At 42.9% G+C, this 17,113-nt stretch overlaps 1 protein-coding gene across 2 annotated transcripts in view; it reads right to left on the bottom strand.

The window, feature by feature from the left end:
- The window catches only part of DRC2 (dynein regulatory complex subunit 2), a 100,925-nt gene that overhangs the window by 38,396 nt on the left and 45,416 nt on the right, over nucleotides 1-17,113 (bottom strand). For both annotated transcript variants that reach the window (XM_078685864.1, XM_078685859.1), the window contains exons 4-5: nucleotides 16,148-16,315; nucleotides 6,431-6,600 (exon numbers count right to left, since the gene is read on the bottom strand). In XM_078685864.1, the coding sequence (XP_078541990.1) occupies nucleotides 6,431-6,600; nucleotides 16,148-16,315 (338 nt within the window). The remainder of the gene's footprint in view (nucleotides 1-6,430; nucleotides 6,601-16,147; nucleotides 16,316-17,113) is intronic.

Genomic DNA, 17,113 nt, shown 5'->3' on the forward strand with positions numbered 1-17,113 from the left:
TGTATGAGTAACTCTTTTGGTCAGTAGCAGTGTGTGAGTGTCTATATGGGTGTATGAGTGGATATATCAGTGGCTGTATAGATGAATGACTGTGTGTATGAGTGACTGTATGGGTTAGTGGGTAGATGGGTGTGTGTGTGTAGACGTATGAATCACTGAGTAGGTATGTACTAACTGCTATTGGTCTGTCTATGGTTTCGATATTGGTGGTCTGTATTTTACAGTGGGTGTATGAAAGGTTTTATTAGGGTATGAGAAGGTGCATCAGATGATCACGTGGATGATGTAATCAGTGATTTAATCAGTGATGTCATTTGAGATGTCATCAGGGATGTCACTGAGCATGTCGTGAGTCATAATGTGTGACGTCATCAGCAGTGCATTGCTGGGGCGCGAGTTATAGTTAGGTCTACTAACTATAATGGCCGAATTTCTATGATTTTGAACGAGTGAAATCTCCAAGTACCCATAACGTCCCTGAAACCTATGTTTTTTTCAGTGAATTTATAGTTTTTTAAATGCTAATTTCTAACTATAACGTCCCTGAAACCTATGTTTTTTTCAGTGAATTTCAAAGGTTTTTAAATGCTAATTTCTAACTATAACGTCCCTGAAACCTATGGTTTTTTCAGTGAATTTCTAAGGTTTTTTAAAGGCTAATTTCTAACTATGCCAACAAAGGTAGGACATGTGAAGAAAGAGGAAGAAAAGCGCAGAAAGAAGCAAGACAAATGCAGAAAGAGGAGACAGAAGTCCAGAAAGACGAAGAAAAGTGCAGGAAGAAGAAGAAATGTGCAGAAAGAACCAACAGAGGAGCAACAAGTCCTCCTGTGCCCCCAACTTTTTGCTGATGGGTACTGGTGGTAACTGACTGACTAACCAGCCTAGAGCCAGTGCTATGCTAAAAGACACTTAGAATATAGTGAAAACACCTGCAGACACTAGGGAACACTATGCGTTGGGGTACCCCTGTGATTAGCATGACCTCCTCTGTATTTGCCATGAGTTAATGCCTGGGTCGTTGCATGAGGACATGAGTAGTGACTGGATGATTCGAGTGCTACAAGGAGAGTGCATGGTGATTTTATAAGTGCTTGTCTTTTGGTTCAGATTGGATAAGCACATAGGATTGGCTGGGTAATTGGAGGACTGCATAGGTAGTACCAGGGAGATTACTGAACTGCATAGGTAGTCCTTTAGGTATTGCAGCAGTGCATGTATTACTGACTGGGTCATTGCATGAGCACATGGGTACTGAGTGGATAATTAAAGTACTACAAGAAGAGTGTGTGGTGAATTTATAAGTGCTTTGGTATTGGGAGAGTGTTTGGATTAGTACATGGTAGTGGCTGGGTGACTGGATGAGGGCACAGGGAGTGACAGTGATTATTGCGGGACTGCATGGGTACTACCTGGGGAATTGAAGGAGAAAATGGGAAGTATATAAGTGGGTACAGGATTGTATGGGTAGGGCATATGGGATTGTAACAGTGATCAGTTAATGCCTGGATCAATGCATGAGTACATAGCTACTGACTGAAAGATTAGAATACTACAAGGAGAGTTCCTGAGTGAATTTATAAGTGCTTGGGCATTGGCAGAGTGTTTGGATTAGTACATATTAGTGGCTGAGTGACTGGAGGAGTGCACGGGGAGTGACAGGGTGATTGCTGGACTGCATGGGTACTACCAGGGAAATTGAAGGAGCGAATGAGAAGTGTGTAGGTGGTTAGAGGACGGCATGGGTAGTACACAGGGATTGTAGCACTGCATGTGTTAGTGCCTGGATCATTGCATGACTACATGGGTAGTGACTGGATGATTAGAGCACTGCGAGGAGAGTGCATGGTTAATTTATAAGTGCTTGGGTTTTGGCGCTGTGATTGGATAAGGACATAGGACTGGCTGGGTGATTGGAGGACTGCATAGGTAGTACCAGGGAGCTTACTGGACTGCATAGGTAGTCCTCAATGGATTGCAGCAGTGCATGTGTTAGTGACTGGGTCGTTGCATGGGTACATGGGTAGTGACGGGATGATTAGAGTGCCGCAAGGACAGTGCATGGTGATTGTATAACCGCTTGGGTTTTGGTGGGGTGATTGGATAAGTACATGGTTCTGGCTGGGTGATTGAAGGAGTGCATGGGTACTGACAGGGCGATGGCTGGACTGCATGGGTAGTGCTCAGGGTATTGTAGCAGTTCATGAGTTAGTGCATGGGTCATTGCATGAGTGCATGGATACTGACTGGATGATTAGAGTACTGCAAGGAGAGTGCATGGTGAATTTATAAGTGCTTGGGTTTGGTGGAGTGATTGGATAAGTACACACGTGTCATATCAGTCCCGCCCCCTCTCTTCACCACAGTGCAAACACACCCCCTGGCAGGTTTTAAGTTGGGGGATTAATTACCCTTGAATCCTGAGGGTCCCTGGGGGGCAACTAGCCCACCAGGTACCTCCAGTAAGCACTAGAGAGCTACGTGGCAGAGAGGTGGTCCAAGGCCACGCCCGTTATTACACCTCTCTGCAACGCAGCTCTGTGGCACTTACTGGAGGTACCTGGTGGGCTAGTTGAACCCAAGTGACCCTCAGGATCCAAGGGGACTTAATCCCTCAACTTACAATACGCCAGAGGGCCTGTTTGCACAGTGGTGAAGGGAGGGAGTGGGGCCTGATGTGACAAGTGTGCAAATGCGCCCCATGGCGCGTTTTAAGTTCGGGGATTAAGTCCCCTTGAATCCTGAGGGTCCCTGAGGCCCATCTAGCCCACTAGGTACCTACAGTAAGCACCACAGAGCTGGCTGCATTGTAGAGAGATGGTCCGAGGCCACGACCCTTTTTACACCTCTCTGCAACGCACCTTTGTTGCGCTTACAGAAGGTACCTGGTGGGCTAGTTGGCCCCCAGGGACCTTCAAGATGCAAGGGGACTTAATCCCCCAAATTGAAACGCGCCACGGAGTGCGTTTGCACACTCGTCACATCAGGCCCCGCCCCCCTCTTCACCACTGTGCAAACGCACCCCGTGGTGCGAGAGCAGGGGAGATGGTGGTCCCCAGGGCATGAGGGGAGACCCCCCACACGCACTATTTTTTTTTTTAAATAGAGCCCAGGGGAGGTGGCGGTCCCCCGCTATACATTTTTTTGCCCACCCAGGGGCTTAAACATAACGAAGCGCAGGAGCCCGTGCTTTTGGTTTTTTTTCCCCGTCTGGATTTGCGCACCCAGCGTGAATTTGTCTGTTTTTTAAAGAAAATAAAATGCTTTTCTTGGCCTTGTGGGACCCCCTGAATAGGCCTAGGGGGTAAGGGTGTTTTTATCCTGCCCCCCCTTTTCTTGTTTTTCCTCATTAATTCTGTTTTCTTGTGACTCGGTTCTACTGAGTCACAAGATGGCTGCCAACACTTCCTGGTTTAGAGTGTTGACAGCCAATTATAATAAAGCATGTGGTCGGGGGGTTCGCGAATCCACCGCGGCCATAGATATCGAAACTTTTATTTTTTGAATTTCTCAGCAACTACTGAACGGATTTACACCATTTAAAAAAAAAAGTCGCTTTCTCAACCAAGCACTACTTTTTGCAAATTTGGGATAATTCCGTTCAACAGTTTGGGCTGTAGCCTTGCCTAATGTTTCTTATGGGAAATTGATTTTTTGACTCTTGTTTTTTGAATTTCTCAGCAACTACTGAACGGATTTACACCATTTAACAAAAAGGTTGCTTTCTGAACCAAGCACTAGGGTAATTCCGTTCAGCAGTTCGGGCTGTAGTCTGTCTCAAATTTTCCTATGGAAATTAACACATGAAAAACGTGTTTTGGGACCCCCCTTTTTTCTCAGCCCCCTTTTCACGAATCACCCCCAAACTTTCAGGATAGGAGTTGACCTGGATAGACTTTTGTTTTGGAGAGTTTCGCAGCGATTCGTCAAACAACGCCAAAATTATTAGCAAATCAAAAAAGGCTTTTCCTATGAAAACTAGGTTCCAACTATAACTACCTACTGGCGACCGCCAGTAGGTAATTAATATATATATATATATATATATATATATACACATGTGTGTGTGTGTGTGTATGTATATATATATATATATATATATATATATATATATATATATATATATATATATATATATATATATATATATATATATATATATAAATAATCACCTCCTCTCGAAGAAAGAAGCAGGAGCCTCAGCGGGGATTAGAAAGGCAACACCCTTTATTTCAGATTGATGGCGTATGCATTTCGGCCGGTATGGCCTCATCAGCGCCTGCGGTGGTAATGTCGGAAGTCCTGACGCTCTGCAGTTTGTAAATGCACCCTACCGCACTATGATAGGTGCGCGTGACTCTGCTCCGCCCCTTAGCAAACAAAACCTCAATGTGTCGGGTCCGAGACAATCAGCGGACTCCATTATCCAGGATGCACCAGTGGCTCCCAGGTGAGTAATGCTGTGGGACGTTCTTGGGAAATTCAAGAAAATAGAAATGGGAGAGGTGCTCTGCAAAGCGTTCGTGAAACCCGCAAACTGAAACTGGTGGTATCGCCTTAGGTCCCCAATACCTCATCAACCTTAAGTCCAAGCACAAAATAGCGTGAGCAGGAAGAAATGCACCCCGCATATATATACACGCGCACACACACACATATATATATATATATATATGTGTGTGTGTGTGTGTGTGTGTGTGTGTGTGTGTGTGTGTGTGTGTGTGTGTGTGTGTGTGTGTGTGTGTGTGTGTGTGTGTGTGTGTGTGTGTGTGTGTGTGTGTGTGTGTGTGTGTGTGTGTGTGTGTGTGTGTGTGTGTGTGTGTGTGTGTGTGTGTGTGTGTGTGTGTGTGTGTGTGTGTGTGTGTGTGTGTGTGTGTGTGTGTGTGTGTGTGTGTGTGTGTGTGTGTGTGTGTGTGTGTGTGTGTGTGTGTGTGTGTGTGTGTGTGTGTGTGTGTGTGTGTGTGTGTGTGTGTGTGTGTGTGTGTGTGTGTGTGTGTGTGTGTGTGTGTGTGTGTGTGTGTGTGTGTGTGTGTGTGTGTGTGTGTGTGTGTGTGTGTGTGTGTGTGTGTGTGTGTGTGTGTGTGTGTGTGTGTGTGTGTGTGTGTGTGTGTGTGTGTGTGTGTATATATATATATATATATATATATATATATATATATATATACACACATATATATATATATATATATCAGACAGAACCTTTGTACATATTTCAACATGCCCTGAAATGAAACGTAAATTAGGTTGGCATAGGAAGGTTGTCTTATAAATTGGCAGATGGCTCCCATTATACCGCAGCGCTCTTTAGCCATTAAGCTCAGCTAGATTAATCGCTAAGCGCTTGTTCTGGGTGAGCTCTTTCTTTTGTGGGCTTTTACCCACCTGTAATACATGCATTGTAGATAAACTAAAAAGAGTCTGCTCGGGAGTGAACAGGAGCTACTGTAAAAAATCATACTGGGTTGCCCTCCTACCTTTGTCATATCAACCTCCCTACCAGATCAACCTGGCTCTAGGTCTTGCCTTCTTCTAGTTTTTTCTCAGCTAGAAGCATTTCATGGGAAGCTGTTGGATTGTTTTGAAGTGTTTAAACATAACAACAAAGGTCTCTTTCGTGGAAAGCAAGGCAGAGAGGATGTTGCCTTTTCCAATGTATAGAAGCAGTCCTGTACATATTGACCAATCCCTGTTCATACAAGAGTTGTGTGACAGTATGTAGAAAGCTTTGTGAAGGTTTGTATGAATTATATATCTATGAGTTCATGAGACCTATGGAAGGCAATCTAGTGTACTGTTTGATGGTTTATGTGATATTTTACTGGGTAGGTCTGGTGGCTCGTTGGACTAATGCATCCACTGCAAGGGCCTGTGTTCGACCTCATGGTCACAGGTTCAAATCCTGGCGGATCCACTCGGCCTCTCATCCTTTCTGGAGTCGATAAAATGAGTACCATTGAGTTGGGTAACAATAAACATCTGGTATTCAGCGCCAAGATGTCCTTTTGGGGGTGAACGTGTGCTTTACTAATACACATGGTATGTTATGGGGGTCATCGCAGAGGCATTGTAAGATGTAAAGATTGAATCGGGTCTTTTGGAAGCTTTCTGAGATTCTGCTGAGACGGGATATTGGGAGCTGATGAATATCAGTTAAGGCTGTGTGAAGGACTATATGGAACTAACTGACACTTTGATGGAGCCTAGGGGGACAACATTTTGGGGATGTTGGAGGTCTATTGGGAACCAAGCGATGGAGCTATCTAAAGGTATATAGTCGGCTATGTGATTGTCTATTGGTGGCTGTGCGAGCAGCTGAGAACTGTATGATGATTACTGCGTTTCAATAAACTGCAAGTGGTTGAGTGTTCTTTTGTTTTATGATGGTGCCCTCCTTCTTCCCATGCTGGGTCGCAACTTGACGTGCTCCTACCTTTCTGTTTCGAACTCGTTCTGCATAGCTTCCAGCTCTTCCTTGTACTCGTCCTCCAGGGTCTGTAGCCGCTCTCTCTGCAGGTGAATCAGATTGTTTATGTTCTGGAGGTGACTCCGCAGTGCGTGTGCATACTGCTCCTCAGCCTCGTGCAGATCCTTTGCGAGAGACTGATGGATACAGAAGAGGTTATACAGCATGTATGCACAGCCAGCTGATCACAATCATGCATAAGAGCGAGAGACCATTGAGATTACATAGGCTGTATATCCCTGAGCAAGGTTCTCACTCCAAGCTACTTACAACAGAGTGAGCAGTGTCTGAGCCCAGGGCCCAGCAAGCAATGAATACATAGGGCCTGTGGCCAGACAGTCTAAACCAATCCCTCACTAATTAAAGTGAACAGAGTTGGTAACAAGGTTGCTCTGAACTCAGCACAGAGCTCAGCACAGCCTCCCTCAGAGAGCACATATTCCGGACCAAGCTTCCTCGGTACAGAAAGTACTTGACTCCTGCTAACCCTCACAAAGTATATACTCCAAACCAACCTCTTCTGACTACAGTTAGCACGGAGCTTTGCTTAAACTCAATCTGACCTTTGAGAGCACAGAATCTGAACCAAGTGAGCTTGTATAACAACAAACTCGAAGTCTAGCTCATGCGTCCTCTGACAACCGTATAATATGATGCGCTTAGTTTGCGGATAACATTATCATGTGAGGCTTTATGGAATCTCACCAGTAGTCCTACTATTTCATTAAATTACATTACTACTGCTACTTATTAAAGTAGCATTATTATCCCATTGTCTGGGTTTGTCTGTTGTTTCTCATTGAAAAAGGATGTTTGCTTTAGATGTTGACACCTGTCCAAAACAACGTAGTGAGCACCAAGCCCAGAAAAAGCTCCTTCTGACTACAGCAAGCACAGTGTGTAGACCTAGCTTCCTCTGACCTCGGACAGCATTTTCCCTCTTACCGCAGAGTGTCTGGCCTAAGCCTCCTCTGATAAGCGAGGGCACAAAATTATTACCAAGCCTATTTTGACAACAGCACACAGAGTCTGACCAAAGATCCCCTAAGCAGAGAGAGCGCAGAGTGCAAACCAAGATCCCCCTGACCACTGTAAGCACAGTGCCTGGCCCAAGCCTCTTCTAACCACTGCAAAGGTAGAGTTCAGTGCAAGTCCCCTTTGAGTAGTCAAGAGGAGCATCTAGATCAAGTGTCCCTCAGCCAGGATGGTGATCTCATTAAATTTGCACTGAGCACTAGCTGGAGAAATGGTGGCATTCACTCGCTGACATGTTACAAATCCCAGCTGTCCATGCCAACGAGAAGCTACACGTGACACCAACTCAGATGTGTATTGTAGATGTCAATACCATTGAAGAGGTTCTGCATAGGCTTGACAGAGCTCTATGCCTTTGGTATTGGCAAAGATGGGCCCTGACACCTTAAACCCTGCTGATAGGCCCTCCTAGGAGAAGGCCAGGACCAGTCAATGCCAAACCCCCATTCAGTCAAAAATAAGGCAAATTTAGCAATGAGCCAAGATCCTGGCGCTTTTCACCCAAAAGCTCCAGAGATAGAAACCAAGGGTTCAAAAGGAGTACTGTGGTAAAACCGCATCACTAGCGGGCATTTCAGCAAGTTAAATTATGTTTTTTTTAAAACATAAATTTCTGTCATACCCCAGTGGTGTGAGTGGACACAGGAAAATCCAGATTTGGGTTGAATGCAGTACCGTAATCAGATGAAATGTACAGGAGGACAGTGTTACTAATATTGGTGGTGAAGGGTGCAAGACAAGGGGTTCATTAAACTCAAAGGAATTACTTATTTCTCTGGGTGAGTGATAGGATGTGAACATCAGAGGCAGCTGCTGGTGTAGTGTACACCTTAAATCAGATTCTGCGAAGCAGGTGTTATAGGGGAGCTCTATGTCAGGTGTTAAAATGTATTCTATAGAAATATTGTTTGTGGTTTGGAAATCATGGGTTGTGTTATTTTTGTTTATAGACCTCAGCATTTCTCAAGAGTGAATGTGACACAGAAAGACATGTCCAACTGAGTGTGAAATTGTTGGCCTTCTGTGTTGTCTAGAAAAGTTAATTTTAATACGAGATATCAGTTTATGGATTGTCTGACCCAGAGAGCCCTAATTGACTCACTGGTATGTGTACATAACTGATTGTATGAATGTTTCTTCGCTGGATCTCGATGAATCAAAGAACAAAAGCACCTTCATTTAGCACTGGGATAATTCTGCAGATGATTCTGCATCTATAGTCAAACATAGCCTCCATGCTCCAGCACATTGAATAAACAGGAAGAGAAAGTGAAATAAACCACATGCTTAACCACATTAAGAACTCATATAGGGTGAACAGCTCGCTCCATGTCATCAGAGATAATATTTCCAATCCTAGAGCTAGATTTTAACCCACCCAAACATGTTATCGCGTGTATAATTCCAATTAACTCAATGGAAGCAAACTTAAAGTGCAAAGCCAAGAACGCAATTGGACGCCACATTAAAATCTAAAACTGGAAACAGTACTGATGGTGTCATAGGGTGAGATGGACACCCTAATCGCATACGGTGCCCAAACAGGGGTTCTTGGTGCAGACAAAGTCCTCTACCAACGTCACAAAAAGATGCTTCTGGCTGAAGCCAGAGAAAATTGAAATCACAAACACTTCTTAATTATGTAGGGCAAATCAAAGGAGGCAGGATCTCAATCTGCAGACAGTCTTGGATCCAAAACATAATGGAGGCATTGCAAGTTGTTATTTAATGATACTTCCTAGCTTGCAGAAGTTATGACGAGACTTAATGCAGGACTCTGTTGCTTTTTTTATTTCTTTCATCTTTCTCCTAAAAACCACAACATGCACCCATTATCTCCATCAGAAGCGGTTTGATATTGTCTCTACTTATTACACCTATTTAGTTTTACTCTCTATGGAATTTTATAAATTAATATTTTCCCAACAAGGTTGTCAAATCCAAGAGTCAGCACATAGCCTTACTGTGATGAAACCAATATTCACTAAAGTTTCATAGTGAACAGATTTGAGCCAAGCACTTTAAACAGCTTTATATTTTATATAGGTATTGCAAAATTATAAAACAATGGGTTCCCCGCAAAGATGTTTGCCATACAGTATTTGCAGAGATATCAATCTCAGTCCTCTGTAGTTGTAACATCTTGAATACATCACTTACTTATGGCTGTGTTTTTCCAGCCTTTAGGAATGCTACAGTCACACCTTTCATATTACAATAGCTACAACCCGATCCACTTAACATATCTAAGTACAAGCCAATCTCAAATCTGCACTCACGAATAAATGAAGGAGTCTGTTAATGAGGCAGCAGAGAAAGTGATGGGGGAATTCTGAATTAACCTGAGTCGCCAGCTTGTTTTTAGTTTATCTTTGCTATCGCGGACAGGGGTCAACAGTATACAAATCAGTTTTGGCCCAGCCCCAAAAGGGTAAACAACGTTTACCCCGAAACTTGTACAACGCAGGGAATCACAACGCAGTCGTTACAACGACCGTGTAGTGATTCCGCATACCATTACTCCACAAGTCAGAACAGCGACTTGCGGGGGGGGGGGGGCAGTGAGGTGTTGGATTTAAAATCCAACACCTTCCCTAGTGTCCGCACAGACTGGAGTTGGAATAGTAAATTATACTATTCCAACATCTAGCGCCCCCCTCCGCAAGTCGTTGTTCCGACTTGCGGAGTAATGGTATGCGGAATCACAATGCGGTCGTTGTAACAATCGCGTTGTGATTCCCTACATTGTAAAAGCCAGCGGAATAACGTCACATATTCCCCCATAAGGGATGGTCCAGCTCGAACTGCTAAGCCACATCCCCTTAAAACGTGAATACAAGAAACCCCAGACTGGCGTTGGCCATGTTGGCCTCATCAGTGAGGAGGAGCTTATTTCCACAGCAGACTGAGCAAGGGATGGAAGTGGTGGAATGCTAAAAGGCACAGATACTAATTATTAGTTATATAACATCTAATTTATATATTGCATTTCAAATCAAGCTATCATTTATTTGGACTACGCGCCATCAACACGTATATACATTCAGTACAAATCTCTCCAGTTTACCTGAGGTAACACCCGCTTAACAATTAATGTCTTTTTATTGCATAGTCTGTTCAGAAGCTCAAACAAATATCATAAGTTCTGTTGACCACATATGATTATTAGGTATCCAGTTATTGCTAAAAAAGAATAATCTTCTATTGTGATACAAGCACTCCTGGCAAAGGAATACTATATCCTCATTAGCATCTCACATTTGCAGTCCCACTCTTCTATTTGTGTCTCATGCATCTACCATTTTCAGTGTGCACAACACCAAGCTATTTAAACTAAAATGGCAGAAGTTGTACAACGCATGACATGCCATCTTGCGTCTTAGAGTATGGACAAAAAGGTTTTTTCCAGAGAAACCCTCTGTTATTAACTGACAGAGAGCAAGAAGCGTGCGCCTAGTAATACAGCTGGCACTAAGGTAGGATCCCGGGGATGGCAAAAAAAGTGAATGATGGCATGCTTGAATTCATCTAAGCCACAGGTAATCACTCTGGGAGACAATTCAGTGCATCGGTTTTACTCTGTCTGAGCCATCACAGACAGGGACTATCCATATACAAATCAATCTAGGTCCTACTCCAAAGGGAACGGTCCAGCCAGAACTTCTGGGTTACATCCCAACTGGATAGGAACCCAAGCAACCCCTGACCGGTTTCTGACCTTGTGGGCCTCATTAGTGAGGATCCCATTGAATATAATGGGACCAAGAGCATGGGACCCACATCGGGGCTCTCCCCGCGCATTAAGTGAGACTCACTTGCCACAAAAGTGAAGGATAACATGCTGGTAATCACTCTGGGAAGACTACCACAAAATCATCCATGTACAGCAATAACTTCTGGACACTGGGGAGGCAGGTTTCCATTTGGCTCAGCCATCACAGCCATACCTTTTCTCCAATCTCAATAAAAGATGATGACATGTGCCTTCATTAGGATCCATTCTGTTGCACCATTTTTAATATCCACATGGACCCTTTCATTAAACTATTGCAGTTCTTATTTAAATTCTTTGCCATTTTCATGGAAATTAAGACACATTTCCCATTGTTTCTCCTAACAACTGATATGGGTTGGGGAAATATGTTTAGAAAATAATTGACTGAAGGAAAATGGAAATTGAGTTACGTGTAGGTCCTGCCATTTTCTAGGTCGTTGGAACTCTGGTCCAACAAAGGAGTCTTCAGGTTTTGATGTATCATGTGTTGAATTCAAGTTTCTAAATTAAAGTTACAATTCTCAATAATAGTATTAAAAAATAGCAGATGAAAAACTTAGAAGTCATGATGGATTAGGAGTATATGATGTTGGAGCTGCGTCTGGTAATATCAACACAAAACATTTTAACTTAATACCAATAAGAGCATTTTTAAATATCTGCACCTCCTTCATCAATTGCTGTCCATGATCATGCTACTGTGTGAGTGCCACTGAATTATGTCAGTAGCTCCTAATTGTAATTTACTAAATACCTAATGCACAATGTTCAGCAGCTTCAAACTGCAGCCACCGAGCCCTTCTAGGATTGAAATGGTGGGAATCACGTGGCCCTTGCTTACCAAAAGTGTGGAGTTCAGATGCCTATGTACTGTATGTAAGGTGATCACCAAAAAGACCCCCTCTTTCTGCCAAAATTCTCACGCTGTAACCCGCTACTGCTCTTCACTCAGTTATTCATGTACTGTCATGCCAAAGGTTTGAAAAAGCAGAAGTAGAGGACATGCTGTCTCAGTACTAATGGGCTAACTTTGGAACAAATCTCTCCTATATATTGAGCACATTCACAATCATTTAACTTTCAGCCACTGGTTTGAACCCCATTTTCTTGCCATCAGTAATCTGAAGAGATAACAGGCAGAGGTTATACGTGCTTGGGTTTCTGCTTCATTTCCACCAAGAAGCCATTTGTGGAATAAGTTGTGATGTAGCAACATAACAGTGAGGAACTGTCACTCACTGGAGCCCCCCATTCTGCATTCTGTTGGAAGCTAAAAGAAATTCTGCAGTAGGTCTACAGTAGCAAGGCAGAGGCATAAAATTACTAAATATTGAGTCTGGCACAACCTAAGACACACTGATGATTCCCCAGGCAAACGAGGCCGCAAAAACCTGCAGATAGGAATAATAAACTTGGACGCATGTAGAAACATTAAGGACTGATGAAACATTGATACAGCTACTGTCTGAATCCAGGTCCACGAAGGGTTAGTGAACAGATTCCATCTAAACCTTCTAAGATGTTTGCAAGTAAAATGAAATAGAACATTAGGTTTATTTAGGCTGTGGCTGACAAGATACTCCCTCAATATATGCTGGATGCCCCATCCACCATATTTAAAGTGCCATTGACTAATGCCTTGTAATATGGCAAACTGTACATATGCCTCATTTCTGAATGAGTACCCTTTCTGCCAAAATGAAAATAAGGGTCTAAAAGTTAACTGAGAATATCAACACGAGACATAGGGCTGAGCTAAATAATATTTGCTAAGATCTGGAGCAAATGGTGGGACCATTTTGGACTTTCTATTCTACTGTAAATCTCTGAACGTGTGCCTGTGTGGGCTACGTTAATACTTATCAAAATGCTGAGTTCATGCTGTTGGATTTACACTGAAACTCGCCTATTGTACTTATGGTGGTACTTCTGGTACATATTTCCTTATGTCTAAAGGGGAAAAAGCCACCAGATTTTTAGGGTGGCCGAATGACCGGAACCCCTTCCTCAAATTCACCATGACTACTAATAATCTGGAAGTCTCGTTCTTGGATGTAACGATCCAAGCCAAAGATGGGACGTTGTCTACAAGGCTCTATACTAAACCAAAAACGCCTTCTGCATTTTAAAAGTGCACACCTTCTGGCCCTGAGGGAGAAACTTCCAGTAGGTCAATTGCTCTGAGATCAACTAGTTCAACAGGGAAGCAGAGACCCTTACAAAGGAATTACTAGAGTGAATACCCTAGGCAGATTATTGAGTAGGCAAAAAGAGCACAGAACAACCCAAGAGAAGTCGTATTGGAGGACAGCAGAAGAAATTATAATAAATCCGTTATTTGTGTCAGTACACATAATGAGTCTACTAACAAAGTTGAGAAGATCATAAATAAACACTGACACATTCTCACCTCTAACCAACTGTCCTTCAAAAAAAGCTTTTTCTTTTAAAAAGAATAAGAGCATTAGGGAAACAGTTTACACCAGACCCACAAGAAGAGACCTCCCTAGACAAAATGCTCTTTGGAGTGTCTTAGGACACTATCCCTGTGGCCAATGTATGGCATTTCCCCTCACTAGTCATTCCAAAACTTTGGTGTTAGACTTTCCCAGTCCTTGGGACCAACGTACACACACACATTGCAATTTAGAAAATGTGGTCAAGCTAATTGAGTGACTGTGCAAACTACGGTCCATAGGGATGACAACCAGAAACATGTATATATGTACGGCTGAAGCGAGCACCAAGTAGACAAATTAAGATCAGAATTGGGGAACACAGCAGCACTATACATTGTAGAAAAACTTCAACTAAATTTAGAGGACACTATATTGACAAAGAACACAAGGACTGAGCGATATACTGGACCATGATAGAAAGAGTGATATATATAGTGATGGCATGACAAGCACACTGTTGGAGGAAGAACTGCTGTGAGTTTACAGATTAAAAACCCATAAAGTAGGCCTCAATGAAGAAACCCTGTGGAATCATCTGACAGCTTTACACTAGACTATATATGATCATGTTCATACAGATTCTTTTAAAGAAATGAACATAGGAGGGCAGCGTCTCCTGGTCATTGAGTAACTAAGCAGTGTATACCCTGATAAGTCCTATACCATGTGTATAGGTTACCAATATAACCAATTCTCAGACATCATGGTCCACCAGACTTGGTTTATATCAAGATTATATATACACATGAATACATTTGACTCTGGGGATTCCCCTTGTACTGCACCACTTCTTAAGGTTGTACTCATAGCAACATTACCATCCAACCACAATCTGGACAGGGACGGGACTCCATTTCCAGGGAGTATCTTCTTGTTTGTAGCCATTGTGACACAATAATAGCCACAGATTCTTAAAGGTTGCACTCGTAGCAAAATATAATCCAACTACGATACAGATGCAGACTGAACTCCATTTCCCATGAACCCGCTCTCTACGATGGAAATCATTATTTCATCGCGTAGAGGGCGTGCCACATCGCACCATGCATACAGATGCCTTTATAGATCAGCCCTCCAAAATGCAGGCACGGCGAACCGGGGGAGAGTGGGCAGTTGGAATAGGTTCCGAGCAGCATGGTACCCCTGAGAAAGTATGGCACCCCTGCCTTACGGGTGTCTTTCATGCTAGAGTGGTAGTTTTGAACGATATTGTGTTCTGATTCCTGTCTCATTTCTCTTGCACCCTTCATAATACATGCCCCTTCAACACAGATTCAGATTGTTGATGACAAACGCCTATAGTGTGTAACTACAGGGGCGTGCTACCCCCTCCTCCCATGTGGTTTTGTAGGATTCCTAAGTAGGGTAAGTCCATCAATTTGAGTGAGAACGCGTGGATGCTTTTCACAAAAAGGCACCACCTCTACCGTTTGTGCATGGTATGCTGGACGTTTTTTAAACATAATATGAAGAAAGCACAAATGGTGACACAATTAGTATTCACAAAAAGTAGTGTGTGTGGATTCAGCACAGTTGCATAATTGCATGTGTCAATCTCAACATAGCATTAGCACAGCATGAGATGTTTTGGGTGATTATCACCAATATTATCACCAATATTGAAGGAACATTAAAATATCTGTTCCTTTGCTTTCCTCTTTGTTATCCCGTTGCTGACAAACAGTTCCTCTTTAAACTGTAGAAATGAAGTTTTCACACTATTGAAAGGCAAGAAAATACTCACCTTGCATGCTAGGTAGCACTGCATGCATTCTCAGATGGAGTGAATGTGTATCCAGGGCAGTGTATGATTGATGCCCTGACGAAAGCCTTGGACCCAAGTGGCCTTAGTGTAGGGGTTGAAACATGTCTATTTATTTGGGTCAGAGGACCATAATATCCTTATACTCAATTGACATTTTTTAACTATGCCCAAACAACCACTATTAAAGGGAAACCGAGGTTGGTTTGAGGTATTTTTATATATTTTAGAGGTACCTCGGGCACAAAAATATTCTTAGTGCTCCCTGGAATATGGTTAAGCCCATCCTGGTTTTTAGGACCAGGATGAGAACCGATGATGAAGCATGTCACTACTAGAATGGGTGAGGATCTACCAAAAGAAAAGGAATCTCTTCCTTGTCTGTGAGATCCGACTGTGTTGAAAAGAAAAACCTTTGTATTCAGACAGGGGATGCCCTTTTGTTGTTCGTCCGGATTATAGTTGGAAGAGTGTATCCCTTGGCCCGGTGATTCAAGGTCACCCCCTCCCTTCCTAGGAGTAGGCCCCCATCGTGGTCCCGGCTTCAGGTTTATTGGTTTATGTTAACTTAGAATATTACCTTGTACGAGACCCACCTGTGAGAAAAGGGATCACTTTGCCAGGCTATGGAGTTCTGCATAGCTGTGTCTCACCTGGATGACGCTGTCCTTGCAGTCCACCACCCTCTCAAAAGTCTGACTCAGGATTTCAATATCCTTGCGCAACTCCTTGGCTTTGGCCTCCCGCAAAACATTCCTCCATTGCACGTTCAATTTATTCAGATTGATAGCAGTGTTCTTCTCCTCCCTGGCCAGCTTGTCCTAGAGGAGGAGAAGATGATGATATAGCCTTGCAATTACTTAGCAATGCAGGACTAAGCTATGCAGCATGGAAATGTCAATTAAGGAGCAGACATATACACATTTTTTAGCAGATGATGATATTAAATCAAAATTATTCACCACATATTGTTGAATGAATAACTAGGTACTGAGCCATTTTGAGCCACATCAATACAAAATTAAACTAAATGGAAAAAAACTGTGTTTCAGACATTCATCAGTCCCTATCATCATCAAATTTGTTTATCTTGGATATTTCAGACATAAAACAATTAAGACAAAGAAATACATACAAAAAATCTCATACACTTTGCTGTTTTAAATAGCAAATATATAATAAACATGCGAAAAATATAAAAGGAAAACCTCCATGCTGTTGTAAAAATGGACAGCGATTAAAAGGAGGAATCAATCAGATATTAGGTCTGTATTAGATCAGTTAAAATCTATAATAAAGTGTTGTAGAACAAATCGATAAAATGCATTAAACATCCAGAAATATTACACGCAAAGTGGTCGATTACGATGTCGGTGGGACCGATACAGACTTGCTGTCGGTGTCAGTACCACGGACATCTATAACCGCGGTTCGACCGCCTCATTACTATGTGGTCGGTTGGACTGTATTGCCCCGGGGACCAACCAACAGCTTCTCACAGGCTCAAGGAGCCCGGCGGGCAGGTGGTCGGATCGCTTTCATCACAATGGAGGCAGTCGCTTCACGGGCACCGCCATGGGGATTACGATCCACCTTTCCGCCAATCATTTCACATCGGT

The sequence above is a fragment of the Lissotriton helveticus genome, chromosome 1_1 (genome assembly GCF_964261635.1).
Source record: "Lissotriton helveticus chromosome 1_1, aLisHel1.1, whole genome shotgun sequence".
Classification (NCBI taxonomy): Eukaryota; Metazoa; Chordata; class Amphibia; order Caudata; family Salamandridae; genus Lissotriton; species Lissotriton helveticus.